This window comes from Schistocerca cancellata, chromosome 3 (genome assembly GCF_023864275.1).
Source record: "Schistocerca cancellata isolate TAMUIC-IGC-003103 chromosome 3, iqSchCanc2.1, whole genome shotgun sequence".
NCBI lineage: Eukaryota > Metazoa > Arthropoda > Insecta > Orthoptera > Acrididae > Schistocerca > Schistocerca cancellata.
The window spans coordinates 143,571,763-143,584,631 of record NC_064628.1 but is presented as its reverse complement, the minus strand read 5'-3'; the positions used below and the strand labels follow the sequence as shown (position 1 = coordinate 143,584,631).

Below are 12,869 nucleotides of genomic sequence, written 5' to 3'. Positions count from 1 at the left end.
CCTTGCTGTAAACAAACAGCCGGCTTTCCCAGTTCCGTCTCCCTGCCCTGTGATTCGCTGTGTCTGTCCTTCCGCGTACGCACGACAGTGTGGGCGATTCTCTGAAACTCGTGGAACCTATGTGGGCACTTTTCGTTTAACTTCTTCCAGCTACAGATTGTGTCTTAATCGTTGTGTTCGCTTTTATTTTCCCGTCCAGGAAGAGGTCCTTTGTTTCATAATTTGGCACAATTTATTTCAATTTTTGTGGCAGTAAGCCACTGCTATGACCACAGCACAGTAATCGGATAACCATAGGAAGGAAAGTGATCAATATGCTTAAGAACTTTGTAACTGATTTGTGCGTAATCGTTTCTAACAGTGTGTCGTGTTTTGTTAATCTGACTCTGCAGTTAACTACGGGAACATGGGATAACGTCTAAAGGAACAGTACAGTAAACCAGCACCACATCCACTGGTCGCTGATGCGACGCGTCTATTCTCACACACACCTCCCTGTCTCGCGAGCTTGCGGATTGTGCGTTATGGTACACCAGAGTGTCAAGTTAGATCGGCTAAGACTGTCGTCATTCTCTGGTTCCCTGTATTATATTCTGACGTGATCAGTGGTGTTTCATTATTCTGCAACGAGTGCGTACCAAATTGACGTAACCAGTCTCTGTACTAAATTCGAAAAGGTGTGAGTACATGCAGTGGAGAAATTGTAGAACTGTTTTACTTGCTGTGAAATTCCATTTGTAACTGTTTTTATGAATCGATGAATACAGACAAATAATAATGATAAAACCACAGTTACTAGATGAAGGGTGCTGATAGTTTCATGAACAGAACCATATGTTGTATAATATAATATTTAAAAAATTACATATAGATTTTGCTATGGATTAAGCCTGTTGTATTTCAAAATGAAAACGTCTTTTAATACGAGGTTCGCAGTGAATAGTATATTTCACAGTAGGAAGTACACACACACTGGAGTTATCTTCAATGGAATATCTTAATTCTATATAATATTGATATGCGTATATGGACATAGTAGAGTGTCCTCTTCTCTATATAGTACAGCAGAACTAGAGCTTATAGAGTTTCCATACAGTACAAGTACAGAAGATCAAATATATATACACATATATATATACACATATATATACACATATATATATACACATATTTCTTTTTTTATCATAACAGTTAGTTCCAGATTCCCATCAACTATTAGTCACTACATTAGTTCTTTAGAAAGAACTAAAAATAAAACACACACTTCCACTAACTAGGTTTTTGTATTGTTTCTTCAATCCAGTCAACTGTCACGCACATTACTTCACTTAACATTTGACAGTAACTTCTCTTCAAATAAAGCACTCCCGTACATACACCCATTAACGACATATGTCTTCCCGATCATTTTCAGTGAAACAGTACAATCTCTGTGTCATTTATATGATATTGTCTTGTACAAAGTTTAGGAAAATAGTAATAGAAGAGCCACTTTCGCTTAGGAATGATAAGGACTACGGAGATTAAGTTTTCTAGTTCTAAGTAAAGGATATTCACTGTACAATTTCCATCATGGTCTATTAACTTGAGACCCTACCATGGCGACCACATTCACATACTAACGGGAAGAATTCAGTTTCATTTACATACAGTAAACTGCTGCCAGTCTGCGAAACAACATATGGAACAGAAGTTGTCTCTTACGACGCCACATTCGATATACTGATTGCTTCATTCAGTACCAGAGACATTCCATTGAGTAGAACACTGCTGCAGTCATTTTCATAAAACCAGTCAAGCTTTATTGAATTCCTTCCAAAAGACAAATTCCTGGCCGTGAGACAGATGATAATGGAACAAGAAAAATAATGTGTCTTGATGTTAATCTATGAGTTCACAGAAAAACTGTGCTCGATAGGGCAATACACTGCAAATGAAGAAGACGGTACATAAATATCTTATTCAAGGCTTTCTTAGAAATGGTGCTCAATGCTTTCATGGAATGATAACAATACCGTGTTGATCAACGACCCAGTGTTAGTTCTTCGGTTGGACGTCACTTCGGTGACTCGCGTGTCAGCAAACTAACCCGGAAATTCTACCTGGAAAGGGTACCGAAAATTTCACGTGCAGTCCGAAGCACGTGTAATTCCTCACGAATTTCCAGAATTGAGAGGTGAAGGCTATGTTACAGGCAGACTTAAGTATTCCGAAGTCCGATCATTATTCAGCTCTACCACCTTTCCAATTCCAGACACGCAGGGTCACACTAGAATATTAGGGTAGACTATGAGGAATTATTACCGTGTGACCATACTTGACAGTTTATTTTTAGTCCTAATTGGATACCACAGTTAGTATCTCTTTCTCGAAAAGAGTAGCGATGTGCCAGGTCACACAGCAGATCGCTGGTGACATTATTTTGGAACTGTAGACGATTAATACACAGACTGACTGAAAAAGAAAGGACAGATTTCAGTTTATTATAGATAAACAGTAAAAGACAAGAAACACATCGCGCATGTCACTACGTAGATCAAGTTCTGAAACAGTTGCGCTGTTGTTCGTTTGTAGCGGAAAGGTGACCATACCACAAGAGAAATTACTTCATGTGCTGAAACTTGCGTGAAGTGAAGCCATTGTTCAAATGCAACGTGCATGCCGCCGTCGATTCAACAAGTGGCCGACTCTGCACAAGCAGAATTATGGCCGGCATACAAAATGCTTGGAGTTTGGCTGCACATGCAAAGGGAAGAGAACTTTTACGTCACGCACTGCTGATGGAAACGTCGAGCGTATGCGTTCACGCGGAGCCCTCGGAAGTCCACAAGACTGGCAGGTCAGGAACTTCAACTTCCTCAAACAACGGTGTGGCGTGTTCCGAAACGACGCCCGCACGTGAAGCCTTACAAATAGCAGTTGCTGCAGAAATGGCGTCCGTGACAGAAAGTATAAATTTTGCATTTCAGTTCTCAAGGATTCGGCAGAGGACACTTATACCGAACGACTCGTCTTTTCGGACGAATCGAAGTTTCATCCATCGGGTAAAGTAAACCGGCATAATGTAAGAATTGGGGTATCACTAAATCCTGGGTCGTTGTCGAACATGAGACACTTCAAACCGTGAAGTTTTTTGTGTAGTTTCTGTTCACAAAGCTTACCAAACTTTCTTTCTTGCGGAGGAAACTGTGACAGGAATAACTGGGTATGCTGCAAAATTTGTTGTTTCCTCAGTTTCACACATATTCCAATGATCTCGTTTTTATGCAAGGCGCTGCCCCACCACACTCTGAGCTTGTGGTGCGGAGTTATCTTAATAACACCATTCCACAATGTTGGACTGCAAGAAATGGACAACAAGGTGTTGTTCATTGCTAATGGGCTCCAAGGTCCCCGACCCTCATTCTTGCAAATTTTCTGTGAGTGTACGTAAATGGCAGAGTATTTGTCCCACGTGTGGCAGCTACTCTTCAAGAGCTGAGAAACCGAATTCTTGTAGTTGTCAATTAAATAAACAGGGTCCTGTTGACATGTAATGGACTAACGTTTTGATGTTTCTCGAGCTATTTACGGCACCCATGTTGCGTATCTGGCATAGTCTCTGTGCCATCATAAGACTTTGAACCTTTCTCTACCCAGTGAGGTACGCAAAGTGTTTCTACATTTCAGTGTTTTCTGTAATAAACAACTGAAATCCATCCTACCTTTTTAATTACTTCGAACAGTACTTTCTTGATGGTAGAAGACTTTTCACCAAAGAACGATACTGTTAATCCATGCGATGGCTGCAGATTATCTTAGGCCAGTCTTAAGAGGCTTCAAGCTACACCCCCAAAAATGCTAGATACCAGCTCAACACAAAAGGACTTATACAATCTGTGAAACCACAATCCCCACAAAGGCCTAGTTCCATAGGGTTTCTATGAATAAGGATGATATGGGGAAAAGATTTGACATTACTATTGCTCTCGTTTGTCAAAATGTTTTCGAATGATCACTCTCAAAATGTCAACGAACGTGCACTCGTGAAGTGGAAATAAATGTAGCCATAATACAGTGAATGAAAATGACCGTAAACTAATACACGTTTCGAAAGGATTAATCGGCTAGGACTTTCACATACATTTTCACTAATGCTACAGTATACTGCGCAGTACGTTTTGACCTATTATTGTACATAGAGGTTTGGTACTTCAACAACACTTCAGATCCAGCAATTTTTCGCAACTCATTTATGAAAGACACTGGTTTATATTTAGTGTTCCAGCCACCCTTAATCTTGTCGCCGTTAGATTCTATCTCCACTCGGTTGCATTAAACTTCACAGATATTCCACTAGAAGTTGGAGCGGGAAGTCATTTGCGTTAGAACACTGATGTTGTCCTGATTGCTGAAGACGGTGCGCAGAAAGAGTCGCTCGCCATCAGAGAGAGAGAGAAGGTACGACGGAAAATGTGGGGCAGTAGTAGAATGCACTGTGGCGTCGCTGGTGGCAGAGGTTCTCAGCCGTGCCGCCCGCACTGCGCGGGCAGGAGGGGCTGTCCCTCGTCTCGGTGTCAGACGGCCCATGCCACCTTGGAGGTGCCGACTGGCGCCACGGATCCAGGCCCTCCCGCGGTGGGGACCTCCAGCGCCACGACGCTGACAGACACTGGCGGGTGCGGCGCCAGCGCCTCCAGGGGTCAGTCGGGGTCGTAGCGCCAGTCGACTCGCAGCAGCGCGCACTCGGCGGACAGCGTGCCGGCGGCCAGGCAGAGCAGCACCTGCAGACACAGTGCGCCAGTTCACATTCGTAACGGCATCCTGAAAATGTGCCAGTTATATCTGGCTGTAAGTGTACCACATCCACATTGGAGCCAAGGTCTTTGTGAGACAGATATTCATTGGACACTGACATTTAGGAAATGTGAGTTCCACCATTTGCGCACTCTCGCTTGCTAGTCCACTGTTGACCAAGTGAGCCAGTATGTCGCCTAGCGAGTGAATGAAGGCGTAATCTGGAGGGGCACCGAGTTGTATTAGATATTATTGGGAGAGTTAAATGAAATAAAACAAAAATAAACGCCTTCCATAAGAAAGAAGCCAAGTGATATGAGAGGAATAATACTAATTAACCCTCGTAAAATTTACGATTGCAGTTCTGAATGAAACAGGACGTTTTGTACTTACTTTGATATGGGACGTACCACTGGAGATCTAATAATTATAGTTAACTATGTTATGAAAAGAGCAGATTGCTAATCAACATATGGAGTAAATTATGAGACGCAGATAGGCACAAGAGAAAGACTGTCAATTAAGTAAGTTTTCGCCCAAAAAGGCCTACATCCGATAAGATAACAAAACATACACACGCACACAAGATCTATTCACACAAGCATACCAAATGGCTCTGAGTACTATGGGACTCAACATCTTAGGTCATAAGTCCCCTAGAACTTAGAACTACTTAAACCTAACTAACCTAAGGACATCACACACACCCATGCCCGAGGCAGGATTCGAACCTGCGACCGTAGCAGTCCCGCGGTTCCGGACTGCAGCGCCAGAACCGCACGGCCACCGCGGCCGGCACACAAGCATACCACATTATTTAGGAAGCTGAGGTCAGATTGCGAGCAGCAGTGCATGATGAGTGACGCATTCTGGGTTGAGTGGTGCAGGTAAGGGGTTGAGAGGGGGAGGGAAAGGGTTGCACGGCTGGGGGACAGTAAAGCGCTGCCTGTGGCAGCATACAGAGATAAGATGGAGAGAGGGCAGGGCAGCTAGGTAAACTCGGTTGGTTAGACAGACGACAGGGATGGGTTTGGGGGAGGTTCAAATGGTTCAATTGGCTCTGAGCACTATGGGACTTATCTTCTCAGGTCGTCAGTCCCCTAGAACTTAGAACTAGTTAAACGTAACTAACCTAAGGACGTCACACATATACATTCCCGAGGCAGGATTGGAACCTGCGACCGTAGCGGTAGTGCGGTTCCAGACTGTAGCGCCTAGGACCACTCGGCCACTCAGGTCGGCTTTGGGGGAGGATTGGCAGTGGCAAAAGAGAGAAGTAAAAAGAGTACAGAGATCCGTTAGCGGAATAGAGGGCGGTGCAAGCTGGAATGGGACAGGGAAGGGGATAGGAGGGTGTGGAACAGTAACTAACTGAAGGTTGAGGTAGGAAGATTACAGGAATTTTGGATATGTTATAAGCTGAAAGCTTATCAGTTTGACAGTCTTTTTGTTGTGGTCAGCATCTCTGCTATACGGTGAATAGCAGTTATCTTCATAATACTTTCATTATCACATCCTGGATTTTCCATCGTTTAATTGTAATTAACTAATGCAGGACTTATAAAGTATAACTTCCTTTGAATAGAATGTGGGATGGTAAACCTTACGACGGCTTAGAAGCTTTTCAGGGGTGTAGAAATATAAAGCTGGATTCAAGTATAATATGTTCAAGTATGGAAGGTTAGAAATAGCATGTGCATGACGAGAAACAGCAAACAATATTTTTATCTAAACTACGGTAAATTTCATGGGGGGAAATTTCCAGAATGGCCTTCTCAGAGTAAAGAGTAAAAATTGAAATGATAATCCTGTAAAGAATAATAGTCTGAATGGAACTTAATTAACTGCTAAGTGCCAGTGCGAGGTGTTTCGGACACTCCATACACTAAAAGCTGCTGATATTATTGCGTAAGGCGGCAGTATTTTGCCCCCATTCAAGTAATATTATTCACTAGTATGTTTGCACATTTTATTCGATCTGAGATCGCGATTTACCATGGATGATCGGATAATTTATCACTTATTTTGAAGACACTGGGTAGCACCACACACTAACATAATGTAGCGTTGTATACTTGGGAACTGATCTGAGTTGGACACTGACACCGGGGAGTGCTGACCATTAAAGCGCCAATCGATGGAAGGGAGGTTAGAAAAGAAGCCATGCTGTGTTCGACCTGGGGAGAGATGTTTTTACTGCTCTGAATAGAACAGAGGGGCGACAGTTGGGTTTACAGCCCTGCTGGCGGGGTCCCAGTGCCGAGACCTGTGAGCGGATTCGAGACGCAGTCCTGCCGCTAAAAGAATTAATTAAAACATCCAGCTGTTAGCAGCCAGGGATGGAGACCGATAGCAAAGCAAGGTGACATCCCTTTAGTACAGGGGAATACCCGGTGGTCACGATCGGTGGACGCGAGTTGACCTTTCGAAATCTCTCGGGAGGCCGTGAGCCACGTTTCCCGCCAAATAGGTAGGGAAATGGTTTTGATTTATTTGGAATCCTTTGTCGAAGAGGAGTTGTAGGATGTTCTAGGGCAGTCTTCTATGCGGAGTACGAACTGCAGGAGATCTGCTGCCAGCTTCATAGCTCGTTTAGTGGAGGCATGGCTTTTGTAACGACTGCTGGGATTCATTGGAGGGAGCGCACACGCAGACGCCACGAGCCTTGCTGGAAACCGGTGTATGGCGTGTGAAGGTGACTCTCCGGCGGGTGTCAAAAGAGGACACATCGTGCGGGGAGCTACTTAGAAACTCTGCTGCCAATAGTGCCAGTGAAGAGTCTCACTGTTACAATTTGCAGCCGGCCGAGTGGCCGAGCGTTTCTAGGCGCTACAGTCTGGAGCCGCGCGACCGCTACGGTCGCAGGTTCGAATCCTGCCTCGGGCATGGATGTGTGTGATGTCCTTAGGTTAGTTAGGTTTAAGTAGTTCTAAGTTCTAGGGGACTGATGACCTTAGAAGTTAAGTCCCATTGTACTCAGAGCCATTTGAACCATTTTTTACAATTTGCAGAGTGTCGATTTCGCTACGGGGAGCGAATTAAGTCGTTTCTCTATACGTAGGGTGAGGTTTCTTTGCTTCTCTGTTTAATGTGAAGCAAAGTGAAGTGCAGCTTTATGAATGAATATTTGTGATGAGTTCCTGTTCCCGGCTTATGAGCAGACAGCAATCTTCATTCGTGTTCTGTTTTGCAATGAAGTACTTCCAGCTCTAGGAGTTTGCGGACGGTGTATTCCGTTCACTGTGCAGACAGAATCTATAAGTACGCAACGTACATACCCTGCACGGCGATCAAGGGCACCGAGCATCTCGATGCAGCATTACCACCCCTTCTAGTACTGTTATCGATGATATACGCACCACAACTCAGCAGATAGGGGAACCATCACAGTAAATGTGTGGAGTTACATTTACCTGTTCTCTGAGCTCTTTACTATCAGTGCCACTGAAGGTATAGATTTTGCGTTTCTTGGAGCTAATCAGTGACAGACCACTTCGTGTGTCCGTCTAATGAATGGGGGCGCAATTTTGAGTAAGGTCACAGATGTCCTCGCAATCTCAAGGCTAGAGGAACAGTAGGATTTAACACTCTTCATTGCCTTTCTATATTTTTTCATTTTTCTGTTGTTTGAAAACAAATAACTTGATTGTATATAGTTATATTTCTTCTACTCATTCTATCTATTCAACATTATCGATCTTCTAATGAAATATCACCACCACTATATACCAATTCTTATTTATTCCGCTTTATTCCGCTAGGTGTAGGTTGTCAATGGCAGGGCTGTTTCTAATTTATTTATAGGCGTGACATTTCCATATCGGACACATGCCTTATGTACACCTACAACAGAGCGTTTATAGTTACTTAAAATTTTCATTAAAATTGTTTAAAACCTCTGTTAGCGTTCTATCTCACAGTTATGCAAGTAACTAAAAGTGGAATACACTACATTTTAGCTATCATTGTCGTTCCTTCGCCAAAAACATACGCTGGGGAGTTCAGGCCAATCCGTACCATTCCTGATTTACAAAAAGCAATATAATACAAAGTGTCAGCTTTTTAAATTTTTTACATCCGTTGCATTGTTGTCGCATTTTGTGATGAATGAAGTGAACTTACAGCTGTATAGTACCGCCATTCTAAATCTAGATCTACCTGATTACTCTGCAGTACAAATTTAAGTGCATGGTAGAGGATTCATCGAACCACTTTCACACTATTTCTCCACCGTTCCACTTACCGACAGTGCGGGGAAAAACGAACACATAAATCTTTCCGATCTAGCTCTCATTTCTCTTACTTTGTTACTATGATCATTTCTTTATATATTTCTTTATATATTGAACATTATCGCATTTGAGGGAGACCGTTTGAGATTGAAATTTGGTGAAAAGGTTTCACCGTAACCAAACAAGCCTTTGTTTTAAAGAACGCTACTCATAGTCGCGTGTCATCTCAGTAACATTTTCTTTCTCCCTCCCCCCCTCCCCCTATTTCGCTATTCCCCTTTCTCAAGGTCTTCAATGTTCTCCGTTCTATCTGGGAAAGATCATATACTGCACAGCTAAACAGTAGCTGCGAATACACAAGCATCTTTAGCAGTCTTCTTGCTTCTAAGTGCTCTGCCAATAAAACGCAGTCTTTGGTTTGCCCCACACCCCACAACATTCTCTATGCGAGCCAACTAATTTCGGTTGTTTATAATTGTAATCCCTAGATACATGGTTGAACTTACAGGTTTGAAATGTGTTTGATTTATCAAGTAATCCAAGTGTAACCGATTCCTTTTTGTATTCATGAGGACGAGTTCGCAATTTTCAACATTTAGAGACCACTCCCATTTACCACATGATCCCGATATCTTGTCTAAATAATTTTTCAGTTGTTAATTATTTCCTTATGACTTTACTATGACAATGACAGCATCGTCAGCAAATCAAGAAGGCTGCTCATATTTTCTTATAATTCGTTTATGTGAGTTAGGAACAGCAGGAGGCCTACAATACTTCTTGGGGAACGTCATATATCACTTCTGTTTTACTCGATGGGTTTCCCTCAGATACAGATGACTGTGACCTTTCTGACAGGAAATCACGACTCAAGTCGCACATGGGACATGGCACTTTATTGGTAATCAATTTGCGTAGGAGCTACTTTGGAGGAACGGTATCAAAAGCCTTTTGGAAATCTAAAAATATGAGATCAGTTTGCGATTACTATCCTTAACACTCATTACTTCATAAGAATAAAGAGCTAGCTATGTTTCCGAAGAGTTATATTTCCTGAATCCGTGCTGTCAACTGCAACGTTTCCTCAAGGTAATTGATAATATTTTTCCAAAATCATAGTGCAGATCTACGTTAGTGATATGAGTCTGCAATTCATCGGATTGCTCTTAATTCCTTTCTGTAGTATCGGTGTGACCTGTAAAATTTTTCAATATTTAAGTATGGATATCTCGTCGAGCTAGCGGTTGTATATACACACATCAAAAAAAGTTATGCATCACCTCGGTTCCGAGAGTTCCGAAACCAGTACAGACAATTGGAATACAGATCAATTAAACATCATTTCCGCCCTTTTTATTGATCATGAAAACTACACATTGCGTGCTGTACCACCATACAGAAAGACCTTTAGAAGTGGTGGTCCAGACTGCTGCAACACCGGTACCTCTAATACCCAGGAAGACGTTTTCTTGCATTGATGCATGCCTGTATTCGGCGTAGAACCCTCAGAGTGGTTGGTGGGTCACGTCGTCCATGGCCGGCCGCGGTGGCCGTGCGGTTCTAGGCGCTACAGTCAGAAACCGCGTGACCGCTACGGTCGCAGGTTCGAATCCTGCCTCGGAAATGGATGTGTGTGATGTCCTTAGGTTAGTTAGGATTAAGTAGTTCTAAGTTCTAGGGGACTGATGACCTTAAAAGTTAAGTCCCATAGTGCTCATAGCGATTTGAACCATCACGTCGTCCATAAACAGTCCTTTTCAATCTATCTTAGGCATGTTAGACAGGGTTAATGTCAGGAAAACATGCTGGCCACTCTAGTCGAGCGATGTCGTTATCCTGAAGGAAGTAATTCACAAGACGTGCACGATGTGGACACAAATTGTCGTCCATGAAGACGAATGCCTTCCAAAAATGTTGCCGATATGGATGCATTATCTGTCGGAGGATTTCCTCCACTTATGGTACAGCCATCACGGCGCCTTCCATGACCACCAGCGGTTTACGTCGGCCCCACATAATGCCACCCTAAAACAGCATGGAATCTCCACCCTGATGCACTCCCTGGACAGTGTTTCTAAGACGTTGAGCTTGACCGGGTTGCCTCCCAACACGTCTCCGACGATTGTCTGGTTGAAGGCATATGCGACATCCATCGATGATGAGAACGTGATGCCAATCCTGAGCGGTCATTTCGGCATGTTGTTGGGCCCATCTGTACCGCGCTGCATGGTGTCGTGGTTGCAAAGATGGACCTCATTAAGGACGTTGGGAGTGAAGTTGCGCATCATGCAGCCTATTCCACACAGTTTTAGTCATAACACGACGTCCTGTAGCTGCATGAAAAGCATTCTTCAACATGTTAGCGTTGCTGTCAGCGTTCCTCGGAGCCATAATCCGTAGGTATCGGTCATCCAATGCAGTAGTAGCAACCTTGGACGGCCTGAGCGAGGCATGTCATCGACAGTTCCAGTCTCTCTTTCTCTCCTCCATGACTGAACAACATCGCTTTGGTTTACTCCGAGACACCTGGACACTTCCCTTGTTGGGAGCCCATCCTGGCACAAAGGAACTATTCGGACGCGATCGAACCGCGGTATTTACCGTCTAGGCATGTTTGAACTACAGACAGCACGAGCTGTGTATCTCCTTCCTGATGGAATGACTATAAATGATCAGCTGGCGGACTTCCTCCGTCTAATAGGCGCTGCTCATGCATGGTTGTTTACATCTTTGACCAGGTTTAGTGACATCTCTGAACAGTCCAAGGGACTGTGTCTGTGATACAATACCCACAGTCAACGTCTATCGTCAGTCGTTTTGGGAACCACTGTGATGCAAAACTTTTTTTGATGTGTGTACTTATTTAGTACTTAGATATTATAGAACTGTTAGTAACGTGAGAAAATATAACGATATTATAAAATTGGTAATACAAAATTCCATATACATCACTTAATTTGGAGTATGAGGTAAATCAATATCAACATCAGCCTTTTGGTCTGTCAAGTGTGAAAATACGGTTAGCACCAGAATCGTTGGTGAGCTAATAAATCAAGATAAGCAAAATTCTTAGTCAGCCTTTGTACCAACACGTATGGGTATCCAATATTTACAAATACTGTATGGTGAGCTCAGATAGTAGGATAATCTTTTGATACGTGGGCTACACAAAACCTGGCTTTCGTCATGCTTTCTTGGGCAGAAGGCATATTTTGGGATGATGTGGTTGGGTAATGGACCGTAGAGAGATTATGTAGGATAAACTGAGAGTTTATTACGGAAGTCAATCAAAATGATGTTTTGTTGGTGGTGGAGTGTAGTTGGAGAAAGGATGGGGGAGGGAGAAGTTTGAAGCCTTGACTATGAATGATTGGGGGAGTAACCGTCGAAACAAATTTTCGAACTTTGGGGAGGACATCCGATCCGTGATGTGGTTAGAATATGAATTCCGTATGAGACCCTGCAAAAGTCGGCGATTAATGAATGCAGGTCCTGTCATAGCAACCGATGCTGTACTGTGAAGGACTGAGATGTTTTCCTCCTGCCGAATGTAAGAGGCTGAAGAAACTAGAAAAAGTAATTCTGCCCCCATGGCAGAATAATAAATACTGTAGTTATATTTAAACGGAAACCAGACTTCACGAATAATGTTAACAGATTAGTAGTTCTTTTCAAGAGGCGATGCGAACGTTTCAAGCGTACTCCATGCCAGTTTTCTTTAGTAATCCTGTCGGGTGCAAATCCAATCAGCGGTTACAGTGAAGTAAGACAATCCGATTGTCATCGTCAGCAGGTCAACGATAGGCTGGCTTCAGCTCGATGAGAAGATCATTTGATAATCCCAATGTGTTAACTATTCCG

The 12,869-nt window shown here is 43.1% G+C and overlaps 1 protein-coding gene across 1 annotated transcript in view; it reads right to left on the bottom strand.

Annotated features, from left to right (window-relative positions):
* Positions 1–1,156: 1,156 nt before the first annotated feature.
* LOC126174759 (uncharacterized) overlaps positions 1,157–12,869 on the bottom strand; it is a 174,496-nt gene continuing 162,783 nt past the window's right edge. Inside the window, exon 6 of the mRNA XM_049921089.1 lies at positions 1,157–4,763. Within this exon, the coding sequence (XP_049777046.1) occupies positions 4,683–4,763 (81 nt within the window). The 3' untranslated portion in view covers positions 1,157–4,682. The remainder of the gene's footprint in view (positions 4,764–12,869) is intronic.